This window comes from Myiozetetes cayanensis, unplaced genomic scaffold (assembly GCF_022539395.1).
Source record: "Myiozetetes cayanensis isolate MyiCay16 unplaced genomic scaffold, myiCay2020 scf6-25, whole genome shotgun sequence".
In the NCBI taxonomy this organism is placed as follows: domain Eukaryota; kingdom Metazoa; phylum Chordata; class Aves; order Passeriformes; family Tyrannidae; genus Myiozetetes; species Myiozetetes cayanensis.
Window position 1 is genome coordinate 54,543,960 of NW_026087853.1, and position 14,070 is coordinate 54,558,029.

General features: G+C 50.9%; 3 protein-coding genes and 1 non-coding gene across 5 annotated transcripts; 2 read left to right on the forward strand and 2 right to left on the reverse strand.

The window, feature by feature from the left end:
* Window positions 1-223: 223 nt before the first annotated feature.
* On the forward strand, window positions 224-305 carry TRNAS-GCU (transfer RNA serine (anticodon GCU)). Its single transcript has one exon. It is a non-coding gene; the product is annotated as a tRNA-Ser (tRNA).
* Window positions 306-1,208: 903 nt separating this feature from the next.
* RPUSD2 (RNA pseudouridine synthase domain containing 2) lies at window positions 1,209-5,406 on the reverse strand. The gene is made up of 3 exons (XM_050336787.1): window positions 5,012-5,406; window positions 4,377-4,673; window positions 1,209-3,199 (listed from the first exon to the last, which is right to left on the reverse strand). The coding sequence occupies exons 1-3, from the start codon at window positions 5,372-5,374 to the stop codon at window positions 2,366-2,368; spliced, it is 1,494 nt and encodes a 497-aa protein (XP_050192744.1). The 5' UTR covers window positions 5,375-5,406; the 3' UTR covers window positions 1,209-2,365.
* A 388-nt stretch (window positions 5,407-5,794) lies between these two features.
* Window positions 5,795-11,178, reverse strand: LOC126650995 (protein-L-isoaspartate(D-aspartate) O-methyltransferase-like). 2 transcript variants are annotated; one of them, XM_050336439.1, is made up of 9 exons: window positions 11,020-11,178; window positions 10,310-10,444; window positions 9,624-9,728; window positions 9,316-9,347; window positions 8,789-8,893; window positions 8,046-8,166; window positions 7,826-7,911; window positions 6,860-7,029; window positions 5,795-6,568 (listed from the first exon to the last, which is right to left on the reverse strand). In XM_050336439.1, exons 1-9 carry the CDS (start codon window positions 11,174-11,176, stop codon window positions 6,556-6,558), a joined length of 924 nt encoding a protein of 307 aa, XP_050192396.1. In that variant the 5' UTR covers window positions 11,177-11,178; the 3' UTR covers window positions 5,795-6,555. The 2 variants fall into 2 exon arrangements, with proteins under 2 accessions (XP_050192396.1, XP_050192397.1); XM_050336440.1 differs by lacking the exon at window positions 11,020-11,178 and adding an exon at window positions 10,517-10,587.
* Window positions 11,175-13,889, forward strand: CCDC32 (coiled-coil domain containing 32). The gene is made up of 3 exons (XM_050336719.1): window positions 11,175-11,277; window positions 12,028-12,184; window positions 13,751-13,889. Exons 1-3 carry the CDS (start codon window positions 11,175-11,177, stop codon window positions 13,887-13,889), a joined length of 399 nt encoding a protein of 132 aa, XP_050192676.1.
* The last annotated feature ends 181 nt before the right edge of the window (window positions 13,890-14,070 follow it).

Here is a 14,070-nt window from a genome sequence, read left to right on the forward strand (position 1 = left end):
CGCCCGCTTGCCCGCTCGCCCGCAGCCGCGGTGAGGAGGGCGGCGCGGTGCCGCACGGGCTGCGCGGAGTGCCCGGTCCTCGTGGGGCGGCCTCGCTCCGCGCTGTGGCCGCGCCGGTTTCGCGCGGCCGGCGGTGCCGCGCGGGGGGAGGCGGCGTGCGAGATAAGATGGCGGGGGCGGTGGGCGCGCTTCCTTATAGGCCGGGCGAGGAAGAGACAACCGTGACGAGGTGGCCGAGTGGTTAAGGCGATGGACTGCTAATCCATTGTGCTCTGCACGCGTGGGTTCGAATCCCATCCTCGTCGAGAGGTGGCTTTTCCCTAAATTTCCTTTTTTTTGTTTTTTTTTTTTTGCCTCCCATTCCTGCTAGAAGCACATTCCCTCAGATATGCGGAATTCCCGCCTCTCCCCTCAGGGAGAAGGGGAAGCAGAGATACCACCCAGGACAGCCAGAATGGAGCATCCTGAGGGATTTAGGGATACAGCCAGGAGTGTCCTGAGGGATTTAGGGGACACAGCTAGGATGAAGTGTAAAGACAGAATTATAGAATCATTTAGGATGGAAAACACCTTTAAGATCAGGTCCAACCCTTCACCCAGCACTGCCAAGGTGTATCCAAATAAAGCTGTACGAGGGAACTGAATTCTTCTAGGACCTACATTTAGTACAGAAAAGTTTCTGCCCAAAAGCAGGACCCAGTATTTACCTCAGACCCCACCTGATATGGGAATTTATCACAGGACATCTCCCAGAGTGACATCTTCCCTGCTAACAGAACAGCGAACACTGTTTTAATTTTAAATAAAATTAAATACAATGCAGTTGGTGGTAGGATCCTTGCGAAATTAAGCTTAAATCTGCCTTGTTTAAAGTATCCTACAATCAGAAGCCCAGGGGTTTCTTGACCTGGAATAAAAAGATGCCAAAGGCAGCAACTATTCCAGGAAAAAGGGAAAAGGCAGAACTGAGCTCCAGTTCCTCATAAGGCACTTTGGCCCCAGCCTCCATCTACCAGCCCAAACCAGGAAAATTCCTTTCAAGGACTTATTTCTTGCAAAAATTTCTTACAAAACACCTCCCACTGTAACTTGGGACACCTCAAAGTGTAATTTAACTGTTGTCCCTAAATCTTTCCCCTTATCCCTGCATCCAAATCCAGTAACAGCAGCAGCCACCCTTTTTTATACACTGAAGGTGCCCAAGTTTCATTTAGTTCCATGAAATATGTATTTCAATGCATGAAAAATTTAAAGAGCACTGATTTTTACCATCATCTCTTCAAATATCTGTGACTAAAGTAGAATGTGGAAGAACAAAGCTCAAACCCGAGTGAATTTTTATGGAAATATTCAACACATCAGCTGGATGATCCAGCAGAGAAAGAAATCACGTGGCTCCTTTGAGCTACTGGAAGTAAGCACTGGATTATTCTGGCTTGGCACCCACATCCTGATCCTGGTGACATCAACTGACTTTAGAAGGAAAGTTTTAAATTCTAAGGGAAAAATACCTGAGGTCCCCAAAATTATTATAACAAGCCTCCCAAAGGCCAAGAATCGACAGTGTAAACACTGGTGAAAATAAGAGCTATAGTGGTATTTATCATTCTGGGAATATATTAATATAGAATTATTTTTAATAAGTATTCTGGTTCATAGAGCAGCTTTTGTGTATCTTGAAAAGTGACTGTCACACTGAAGTGATATTAAACAAATATCTTAAAGACAAAATCTGAGGACCAATACCTCCAAAACCAGGCCCAATATCAAGACATCAGCACCCAGAACTCCTAACTTTATAAATTAAATAATTATTTGAATGAATACTGGCAGAGGAATTTTAAAGGCAAGTCGACCTTGCTGACAAACAGCAGACACAAAACAAGTTGGGATCACAGTGCTCTGGTTTTACCTCACAGCACTCTCAGTAATAATATTTGAGTTTTAAAATCAATCTGACAATAAAACACTGTAAAAATAGGGAGTTTTATGATATGACATCCAGCGGCTCGTATTTTAAGACACAAGAACCCGGCAGGCAAACCAGTTATTGACTTTTAGTGCATGCACTTCATTATCCGTGTGGATAATTGATCCAGAATCCACTGAGATGAAGGCAAAGCTGCCTGTGACCAGCAGAGTTTGGTCTTTGTTGCCCTCAAGTGCCAGTTCACTAAGGGGCAACATAAACCTCACATTTTAGCCCTATTTCCCTGCTCATTTTCCACAGTGTCAGAAGTCAGGACAGAATGATCCTTCCCACCCCACCTCCAGGCAGTTTGTCCACATCATTGAAAAGTCAATCTTTGGTCTTCCCGAGCTGTTTTCCCAGCCAGCAGTGTCCAGAGGTGTCGGATATCCCTGGTCATTCCTCCCAGTCATCCATTGCCCACTCGGGCATGCTGGAGCAATACTCAAACCCTGCTCCCTTGTAGCGCAGGGCGTGCAGGAACATCACCAGCTCCTTGGGAGAAGGGTCCCGCCTGCTCATCCTACACTCCACACATAAAGGGTCCTTCTCTTCCCAACCTTTCTGTCCCGTTTGCCCGTCCTGATTCCCACATGAACCGAGCTCTTTGTCTTTCTCAAGTGTTTCCAGGTTGGTATCAGAGTTTGGTGGACAAGCTGCTACATCATTCCTCTCAGGATCTTTCTCATCCTTCTGAGGATCCTTTGCATCCCTCTCAGGATCCTTCACATCCTCAGCAGGGCAGGAATTCCCATTTACAGGATCAGCCTCTGCAGATTTTGTGCAGTCACCTGAATCCCCACAGTCTTTGCTTTCACCACCGGAGTTCAAGTCCTCCTCCGAAATACCCAAGATCTCCAGGCTCTGCTTGGAACGATGCTCCTCCACCAGCGCCTTCAGGAGTTCCTCATCCGTTTTCCCGATCTTCCCGCCCTTCCCCCTGTCAGGGCCCCACGCTTCCATGTTATAGATGGGATCGTTGACAATGGGGTGCCCCAGGTACTGGAGGTGCACCCGGATCTGGTGCGTGCGGCCCGTGCGGGGCAGACACTTGACCACGCTGGTCTTCCCATTGTAGCTGAGCCTCTGGAAGATGGTTTTGCAGGGTTTCCCTTTGGGATCCACGCGGCACACTCCCACTTTGTAGGAGACGACCAGGATGGGCTCCTCACACACCACCTCATGCTCTGGGAACATCCCCACCACCCGGCAGACGTATTCCTTCTCCAGCTACCGGGAGATACAAGAGGAATGTTCAGGAAACACAGCAGAAAATACACCCAGGCCTCATCCTCACTCCTCCTCCCCCTTTCCGTTCCATGAAATACATCCACAGGAAACATTTCATTACAATAGGGGAGGGAAAAAAAATTAAATGAGCTATTCAAAGCCAAATTCCCCTCACATTTTCCCCAGTTAGCTGGGGAAAGAGTCTGGCCTTTTTTCCTCATATGACATCCAGGAGCCATCTCTCTGCAACCTTTCGTTTACAGCCCTACAGCCAGTCCCTGAAAGAGTTTTGTTTGGGTCAAGAGACTCTGGAAAAATGGGAATTTGAAAACTGAAAGATTGGATGATTGATCTGCATCCGCTCACAAACAAACCTGCTCTCTAACTGGTTTGCATGATCCCACTCAGTTTGCACAGTCCCTTGGGACAGTCCCTTAGGGAAGGAGGTCCCTCCCAGTCCACTGTTCCCAAAAGCAGTTAAATGGTTAGGGGTTTCAATCTAATATTTTCAATTAGTATTACCAAATGTTTCAATCTAATATTATCAAAATCAATTAAACTTCAAGGAGAGCCCTTCCAATGCAATATTACCAGAACCAATTGAATTTTCAGGAGACTCCTTCACTATTACTAAATTCAATTAAATTCCCAAATTCAATAAAAGTTTCAGGAGATCCTTCTCAATTTAATATTACTGAATTCAATTAAATTTTTTAGGAGATCCCTTCTAATCTATACTACCAAAATCAATTCAGTTTTCAGGGTTTTCAATCTAGTATTTTCAATCTGAAATTACCAAATTCATTTAAATTTTCAGGAGATCCCTTTCAATAGAGTATTACCAAAATCAGTTAAAATGTTTAGGGTTTTCAACTTAATATTTTCAATCCAATACTACCAAAATCAACTAAGTTTTGAGGACATCCCTTCCAAGCCAATATTACCAAAACCAGTTGGATTTTGAGGAGATCCCTTCCAAGCCAATACTACCAAGCTCAATTAAATTTTCACTCTGCCTTTATCCTGTGAAGGACGAGAAGCACCAAGAGGTTAAGAACAGCAACTCGACCACAAGCTGTTCAGGGAACTCGTGCTCGTTTAGACCCCAAATCCGACTGATTTTTGGCCAAACCTGCTGCAGGAGAACACGGTACAAACGACTCCGCTGCTCTCTGACCTGTCTCTCCCGGACCTGCTCGTCGATCCTCTTGGACACGGCCGCGGTCTTGGCGAACATGAGGACGCCCGAGGTCATGCGGTCCAGGCGGTGCAGGGTGTGCAGCTCCGTCAGCCCGTGCTCCTTGCCCAGGATGAAGATGACGGTGTTGTGCCGGAACCTGCCGCAGGGGTGCACGGGCAGCGAGGAGGGCTTGTCCACCACCACCACCTCCTCGTCCTCCGCCAGGATGCGGAGGGGCTGGGCGGTGACCGGCGGCTCGTGCCGGTGCACCGTGTTCCTCAGGAAGTCGTTGTTCTGCGGGGAATACGGGCGGTCAGCCGGGATCCAGCCTGTGGACACCCCCCGGGGCTTGATAATGTGTCTATGTGTGTGTGTGTGTGTGTGTAGGGGGAATTAAAGCCTTTCTCTCCTGGCCCCCTGGATTTTGGATAACAACAGAGCGTGCCCCCGCATGAATCCCGTGGCATATATTCCCATTCCCAGGGGCTGAGCGGGAACCTGTTGGGCACACCCGGAGCTGCAGCATCCACGCACCCCCAACCCCGCAGGGGCAGGGATTCCCCGGGAGGGCCGACGGTCCCGTCCAACCCCTCCCCGGGGCTATGTGACCGCGCGGCCCGGGGGTCGCGCACCTTGAGCACGACGTGCAGGTCGCGGACGGGCTCCTCGTTGAGGCGCAGGCGGCCGGCCCGGGCGGCGGCGCGGTAGAAGTCGAGGGGCTGCGCGCGGAACTCGGTGCCGAAGACGTGCAGGAGGCTGCGCCCGACCCAGCGGCCCTTGCAGTAGGTGCGGAAGTCGAAGTAGTAGGGGCGCACCTTGCGCAGCCCGCCCTCGAAGTAGTACGAGGTCTCGGCGAAGTGCTCGGCGCCGAAGCTCACGCCGGTGCTCAGCTTCCGCGGCGGCGGCACGTACCGCTCGCCGCCCGCCAGCCGCCGCTTCTTGGGGGCCGGCGCCGCTCCTTCCTTGCCCGGCTCCTCCGGTCCCGGCTCGGCCATGGCCCCGCGGGGCGGGCTGGGGGGCGGAAGGGCCCAGCGCACCCACGTGGCACACGGCGCGCGGCGCAGCCCGCCACGCATCACTGCGCGCGCCGCGGAGCGGCCAATCGGCGCGGCGCATCGCCGCGAGGCCACGCCCCCTGCAGGGCCTGCCCCTTTCCCGCCCTTTCCAACCCCCCCCAATCGCCTCAGGAGGGGGCGGGAGCGGCAGCGCCGTCATTTACCTTTATTTACTGCCTTTATTTACCGCCTTTATTTACCTCAAAGCAGTCCCCTCCTCAGAACTGTCCCACTAGTGAGCCCCGAGCCTCACCGCAGTCCGCCGGCCTCTCGTGAGCCTCCCCGGTCACCGCCCGCGGGAGGGGCACGGCGGGGAAAAGCCGAAAAATGAGCATTTTTCATAACCCCAGACACGGAAAAGCCAAGAATTGCGCTTTTTTTCTTAAGCCCGGAATTTTTCATAACCCCAAACGGAAAAAAAAAACCAAAACAAAAAAAACCCAAACAAACAAAAAAACCCAAACAAAACAAAACAAAAAACCCCCAAAAAAACAACCAAACAAACAAAAAAACCCCACAACACACCACAAAAAAACCACCCAGGAAATGAGAACTTTTCTTAACCCTGAACAGAAAAAAAAACCCAAACCCAGAAGTAATGAGCATTTTTCATAACCCCAAACAGAAAAAATCAAAAGAAATGAGAATTTTTTCCTTAACCCCAAATTTCAGTGTTGCTGCCCAAGATTAAATTAGTGGTTGCACGACCAGAATTCCCATAATTAAAAACACACAAATCAGTCTCACTGCTCTGAGACACTAATTGTGACTTCTTTTCACCAAGCGTTAAAGCAGAGTAGTCGATATTAAAGTTGTTTTAGTGAAGGTTTAAGTATTCCTGTCTGCTTCTGGAATTCTGTGATGTTATCTGTAGTTTATTGGAGAGGGTAGCTGGAGTTACCCGGATCCGCTCCCTGGAAGCTGCCGTGGCCTCCAAGAGCCTCCTCTGGTCCTGCCCTCGTTCTCCATCCCTCCGGAATGAGCTCTGCTGAAGCAGAACTTCCCTTCCCTTTATCCACGGATAAAATTTCCGTTAAAAAGCAAAACCATACCGACCATCTACAGGCCTAAGTCCCACTCATGAGCTTTCTGAGGTGCCTTTAGGGATATCCATCCATATGTCAGAGTTCATCCCTGAGGCAAAGAAAAACCAACAGTTACTACTCGTGGCCCTCATCAGCTCCACGACGGCATCACACTGGGTTTACAAACACACACAGGCTCCAGGAAAAGAGGAAATAAAAGTTGGCAAGCCCTATCCAAGGGGAAACACCCCCTTGTTCTCCTGCTCTGCCAAGCTGTTTCCTCCTGTTTGTTTTTTTTTACATCTGCCAGGGATCCAGGACTCGGTCAGCAAAGCCGAGGAAGAGCAAGCAGAGGGACAGATGAAGAAGGAACGTTCCTCAGGGAAGAGCAGATCTTTACCGAGGCCACTGCTTTTCCTTGTCAGTCAGAGGGACGTAGATGACGCCCATGAGCTGGGTCTCCACGATGCGCCCGTCGCTGGTTTTGTCGTACTGCATCAGCACCTGGTTTGCTTCCTCGGGCCCCACGGGCAGGATCAGCCTCCCACCCGGCTTCAGCTCGTTCAGCAGCTGGGAAAACACAGGAACCCGAGTCAGCACGCTGGAAATGACACGACCTTCCTAAGGACTTCTCTAATTGTTTTAATTAGTCATAATTGCCACTGCAGCCGGCATTTAGCGAGGCTTCTCACAGGCTGCTCTTGTGGGAACGTGGTTTGGGAAAATTACTGGAGCTTTAAGTTGTGCTAGAACAACTGTAACCAACCTTGACGTGCTTCAATGGACAAAGCCTGGGGGAGAGTAATATTGGATATACTGCTGAAACTGGACACAGGGAATGCTGAATTTATACACCACAAGGACATTTTGCAGAACCCTGAGATGAAGAAGAAACTAACAAAGACAATTCAGCAATTGTACTGAAACCCTTTCTACCCTAAAAGATAATAAAAAGACTGAAAATGTGGACTAATTAGCGTGAGAAGCAAGAAATCAATAGATGATAGAGTAGTAATTAATGAAGAGAATTACGTAATTTATAGCCCATGAACAGTAATTTCTTTGTTTGCTAAAATGTTTAAGTGGTGAAAAGTTTTGAAAGTGGGTGTGCATTTAGGTGGAGCATCCCCATGCACTCAGCACTGTGAATAAAGTAATGCCTCCTCCCTAATACTGAAAACAGTGTCAGAGAGTTTGATTTATCCCAACGTTTTTGGTGACGAGCAGAGCTCAAAAAATAAAGAGACGCTGGAAATAAGCCATGCTGGAAAGGTCATGACAAAATAGAAGCTTCTGGTGGCTTCCTAATTAGTGTTCCCACAAAAAAAAAATAAAAGAGGTAGAGACACCCAGCAGGGCCACTCACCTCCTTGGGGACGGTCGCTGCGGCCGCTCCAACGTGGATCGCGTCATACGGAGCCTCCTCGGGGTATCCCTGCCTGCCGTCTCCAACTGCAGGTGGGGAAACACGCAGGGAAGATTTGTTCTCCTAGCAACTCAGAGCACCGACACAGACTGGAACGACTTCAGGGAGCAGAGCCGAGGCGTTCCCGGAGAGGACAACCCCGGGATCGCACGGAACTCACCCACGAGCTTCACACGGCCGGAGCTGAGCAGCGTCGGATCATCTTCTTGGACATTCCGGATGGATTCGTGCACCAGCTCCTTGATGTGCTCCACTCCCACAGCTTTCCCTGTCGGGCCGGTCTGGAAAGAGCAACATCAGTCCAACACCTGGCACCTCCCGTATCAAAGAGAGGTGTTTGATGGAGCAGGTTTTGGTGGGAATTGGAGAGCTGGAATAAGCTCCAGAGCAGAGTTTCTAAACAGGAGGTGCAAACACTCTTGATTTGAAGGCTGAGTAGTCTATCAGCTGCTTAAGGGATACACAGACACTGTCCACAGTGATTCCCAGTAGTCCTTAACTGCCAAGTCTCCAAGGATTCCCAGTAATCTTTCATTGCCAGAGAAATCATTATTTGGTAGAATTAGCAGCTTCCATGGCAAGTTCTTGACTAATTGACCCTCCTGAGTAACTTGACCAGCTTTCTAGCACTTCACAGCAAATAATTCCAGGAGTTTAGAAAACAAGGAAACAGACTGTGAGTAATGAAGACATAAACTAAAAGGAACCTACAATGGACTTGCACAGTGGATATACAAACAAAATATCTCAGGGCAAATACAGCCTCCATTTAGATCCCGAAAAAGTATTTGTTTTTGCTACAAGCTGGTCTGGGAAGAGTGTCCCCTTCCTCCCACCTCCTGCTCTCCCCACAGAAAGCACATTCCCGCTGTCCGAGCTGGGAATGGGGTGCCGTGAGCTCACCATCCTGGCGAAGCACGCGGTGAGGTATCCGCTTCCAGAGCCCACGTCCAGCGCCTTGGCACCTTCCACCAGCTGATCCTTGAGCAGCTCCAGGGCGTGGGCGTGCTGTGTGGACATGGAGGTGGGAAGCATCCCGGGTTAGTCTCCTCTGCTACCATTTTTCTTTGTTCTCTGATTTAATCCCAGCACACCGGGCCTTGTGCCTGATACTTCCGGAGCGAAACTCAAGGCTCAGACCTGGAAGGTCTTTTGGCAGGAGCACACTTAGGAAGAGGCTCAGGAATTACAGGTGAAACAGCAGGGAAAAAAACGGACAACACAGAATTCCCATCTGAGCGCACTTCTAAAGCAACTGAAAGATTATAGGGGAAACTCCTCTTAAAAACAAAAAAAATCCCTAAAGAAACTAGCAGGATAAATCATGTGCATGGGATGTTCCACTTCTGTACTTGAAGAAAAATGAAATATAAAAAGGGAAATAAACAATTCCCTCCATTTCTGTTTGAAGTGAAGAGTTTTCATCTTACCATGTGTGGGGCGCTGATCGTGGCCTTGTAGCCTAAAAGGAAACAGGTGACAAAGTTATTTGATAAAGAATAAAATTGCCCATGGGAACAGTCCTTAATTCTCCCACACCTTGCCCTAAAAATAGAATTTCACAGAATCCCAGGATGGTTTGGGTTGGAAAGGACCTTAAAGCCCATTTCATTCCCCCCACTGTCATGGGCAGACACACCTTCCACTAGCCCAGGATGTCCAAGCCTCATCCAACCTGGCCTTGAACACTTCCAGGGATAGGGATTCCACAGCTGGAGCTTTTCCCAAAATGACTCACCAATGGATTGAGGAGAATCCATGTATGGGTAATACTTGATGTAGTGACCTCTGTCTGTGGCCAACAGCACATCGAAGACTCGCTGGGACTTAACGATCCCTTTTTCTGGGAAGGAAGGAAGAGAGACAGGCAGGAGTGAAACCCTCAGCAAGAACAGATCTGGAAGGGGAAGCACAGTTCAGGGAGTTCAGGGATCTGGGGGAATTCAGCCTTAATGAGAGATGTGAGAGGGACGGAAAACAAATGCCAATGAAAGGACATCACGTCCCATTTCCACTGCGGTCCCAGCCAGCAGCCCATCCCCAGAGGGTGGTGCTGACCTGCATCCACATTTCTGGCACTGCCAAGTGTAATGGGGGAGAAATGGAGTCACACTGCCCTCCGAAAAGGGGGGTCCTGGGTGTCCAGGACACTCGGCAGCACCCGCAGGCTCCGAGCTGCAACTCCTTAAAGGGCGTCACACACTTCCAGAAGCAGGGAAGGAAGGCGTGCAGAGGCTTTCCTGCCCCTTCTGGCACAACACCTTGTTCTCTGGTTATAAATAGAACGAGTTCAGGCTGGGACAAAGGTGGAATTCAGGAATATCAACCCCAGCCCTTCAGAGCGAACAGTGTCACACTAAACACCCATACACCGGCATTAAATATCCGTATACTGGCATTCCAGCGGATCCTGCTGGGACTCACTGTAGAGGTTGTTGACCAGCTCCGCGTGTGTCTTCCCGCTGGATGTCCAGGCCATGGTCCTGGCGAACAGCAGCCCCATGAGTGCCAGCACCGCGCGGCGCGGCAGGCGGCTCATCCCAAGGGCACGGCAGCGGCCTGCGGAGAGAAGGGGATTCAGAGCCACCCCGAAACTTCCCGTTTCCCGCCGGGAATGTGACACAGGCTCACCTGCGCCGCCCGGGACAACTTCCGCCCTTCTCCAACATGGCGCCACGGCGGCGCCAGCGCGCCCCGCCCGCCCCGCCGATACCCCGCGCTGCGGACCAATGGGAGCCTTGTCCCTGCCGGGGCCGCGCGGCGATTGGTCAGCCCCGGGCGCTGGGGGCGCGCGCGGTGAAGCTGCCGCGGCTTCCCGAGTGCACCGGGCGGTGAGTGCGGGACCGCCGCGGTCCCTCCGCGGCCCCTCCGTGTCCCCTCCGCGGCCCGGGAAGCGGCGGGGACGCGGCGCTCCGCGGGAAGGGGCGGAGGGGGTGCGGTGCCGGCGGGGGACCGCCCATCTGTCTCGCAAGGGGTCTCCCTGGGTGCGACACCCTGGAGCGTGTCATCGCTTCCCGGAGGGCGGCCGGGCTGCCCGGTGGGATGAGAATTCCCCGAAACGCCCGCCGATGTGACCTGGGCCGAGGGAGGCGGGCAGGGGGAGGCCTGGGCGGGGGGTTCTGCTCGGTGCTCACCGTTTATTCCCCCATCCCAGGACTCCAGGATGAGGATGATGGAGAGCGTGGACTCCGTGGTGCCCCGGTCCAGCGAGGACCTCTGGGCCGAGATCTGCTCCTGTCTGCCCCACCCCGAGCTCAAGGACGGCGGTGATGCCTTCACAGACTCCTTCATGGACTCCTACGCCCAGGGCAGCGGATCCAGTGACTCCTCCCGCCCCAGCCTGAAGCCCTGGGCACCCCTGAACGACTCCGAGGTGTATCTGGCATCCCTGGGTGAGTGTCCCCCGCCGCTGACGGGCCTGGTGACACCTCTGTCTGCGTGGCAGTGCTCTGGGCCGAAGGTCCCCCAGCTATTCCATGGAGAATCTGACTCCTTTCCCCTACTGCACTCTTGCAGCAAATGTGAAGCTCACTCAGAGCTTCTTCAGCTTTGCCACAGAAAGCAACTTTTTATCAAGTAAAAGCTAAAAAATTTGGGCTTTACCTCCCCCCGCTCCAATAAGTTAGAGGCTGCACACAGCAACAAGGCAGGAGGAAGGGGTGGCAGAAGTGGCTCTTTAAGCTTTTATTTCTGCTGAAGCTTCCATCTTGCCTTCATTGCTGTTTTACAGTGCACTAAGCAGTGCAGTGAGTGTGATTTATGTTCCCATTTGCATGAAAATTACGGGAACTCAGTGCCTGTGAGTTCTGTGCCCTCCTGTGTGATTTCATGGAAACTGAGCAGTAACTGTGCAAGTTATTAAAACCCAAAATGAGCAGAGTTAACTGATTGCACAAACCTTATTTCCTTCAGAAGCATCACCTAAAAATATCGTCTTGTGGATATGTAAGAAATAGAATCGTGCAGGCTTGAAATACAGGGGTGGAAATTCCTTTTAAATAAGAAATTAGCCTTGAAAAGTTAATTCAACTTACTTTTTTTTTGATACAGAAGTCCAGATCCTTCTCTTCTTTCCCTTCAGAAACAAACAAACAAACAAACAAACAACAAAAATTAAATAAAGACCCCTCCTCTCTTCTCAGAGAGAAGACTGATGAGGATCAAGGGCCTGTCCCAGGAGGTGACCTCCAAGGACATGCTGCGCACGCTGTCCCAGGCCAAGAAGGAATGCTGGGACAGGTTCCTGCAGGAGAAGTTCGAGGCGGAATGTTACGTGGAGGGCCACGATGCTGACGAGAGGTAACGAGCGAGTCGGGGAGAAGGGATCGACAGTCACCTCTTAAAACCCAGAGTAAGGTTTTGTCAGGGCATTACAGAGAAATCCCTCCTCCCTGCAGCTCCCAGAGGCTGCCACCAGGCTTTCTGAAGGATTTTGGGAATGCCCCTTTGGCTTGGGCTAGAGGGAACACACGGAGCATGTGGGGTAGGGAAGGAATGGAGCAGAGGAAGGAAATATCCTGTGTATCTCAGGTTGGGATTTAGGGGTCATTACAGGGTTGGTGCCACTCCTGGGATGAGATTTCCCCTCCATGCCTCTCTTGCAGTGCTTCTGCTCTCCCACCCATTACCTTCTCCTGGATGATGAAGGAATTAAGATGAGAGTCCTCGATGAGAGTCCTCTTCCTCAGCAGTCTCCCATTCCCAATCACTTGGAATGCTCTCCAAATTCCTCCTTTCTCAGCTGACATTTTCCATGATTGCTTCTGGCTGAAAGTCTCTCCCTTGAAGAAAATCTACTTAAGCCAGTTTGGGAGTTAACTATGAAAAATAATCCATATTTATAAGGAGGTTTCGGAGTCTTACTGTGGCCAGATAACTTCAGTGGGATTTATATTTAAAACCAAGCCTTTATGTCCTCTTTCTACTGTTTTTAAAGGCTGGGGATGTTATCCATGAAAGAATTTTAGTCCCTAGAATTTGGCTATGAAGTTAGAGGTCACTCCTGAATGGTACAGAAGTTTTGAGTCTCACCCACCAATGTAATTAAACAAGCCTTAACTTTTAAGCACGCAGAACTATGTTATTAGATTTTTAGGGTTATATATGTTCTTTAGCCTTCTGGTGTTATTAACACGCACACACACAGTTTTGGATGTGCTTCCTGCTTTGGCTTTGTGCCCTTCCCTTCCCCCCCTGTATTTCCTGATCTTCATCACAAAGAAGCAGTTTGGGGCTTGGTTGGTTTGAAAACAAGTATGTTTTTCTTTCTTCCAGCCCAGAAAGCTGGAAAGGCATAGAATGGTTTGGGTTGGAAGGGATCTTAAAGGGCATCTCATTCCAAACCCTGCCATGGGCAGGGACACCTTCCAGTAGCCCAGGTTGCTTCCAAGCTCTGCCCAACCTGGCCTTGGACACTTCCAGGGATGGGGCAGCCACAGCTGCTCTGGGCAACCTGTGCCAGGGCCTCACCACCCTCACAGGGAGGGAATTTCTTCCTAGTATCCCATCTAACCCTGCCCTCTGGCAGTTTGACTGAGTTGGAATCTTTGGCATCAGAGGCAGGGAACTTCCAAGCACGTAAAGGTTGAAAAGAACCCTTTACACTGAGAAAAATCTGAGCATAAAACTTTTCTAACCAGAGTGTATAAAGCCCAACTGCAGCAGCATGGCTTTGTAGAATGCCAGATTCTGCCTGCTTCTCTGGGATATGGATCAATCCAATGCTAGACCTCACCTGTGGGAACGGGAATACCCAGAGAGGGGCAGGAATTACCCGTGGAGGCTTTTCCCGTCGCTCCTTCCGCACGTTCCTGCGAGGCTCTGTTGCTGCCTGCTCTCAGTGTGTGTCTCTCTCTGTCCCCCCAGCACTCTGGAGCACCTGAAGCGCTGGCTGCAGCCTGACAAGGTGGCCATCAGCTCCGAGGAGGTGCAGTGCCTCATCCCGCCGGAACCGCAGCCGGAGAAGCAGGAGAACGAGGAAGAGCCTCCGGCTGCAGAGCAGTGAGGGCTCCCAGAGCTGCCTCTTGCCCCAGCCCTCAGGAAGTTGTTCCCAGCCGTAGTGGTAACAGGGAGGAGGGCACAGAGCAAATTATCAGTGGTTCAAGAAGCAAAAAGAACCCCCCAACACACAAAATTCCAGGTCTGGAGCTCCAGAGACAGCGACTGACATTGGTAAGGACAAGAGG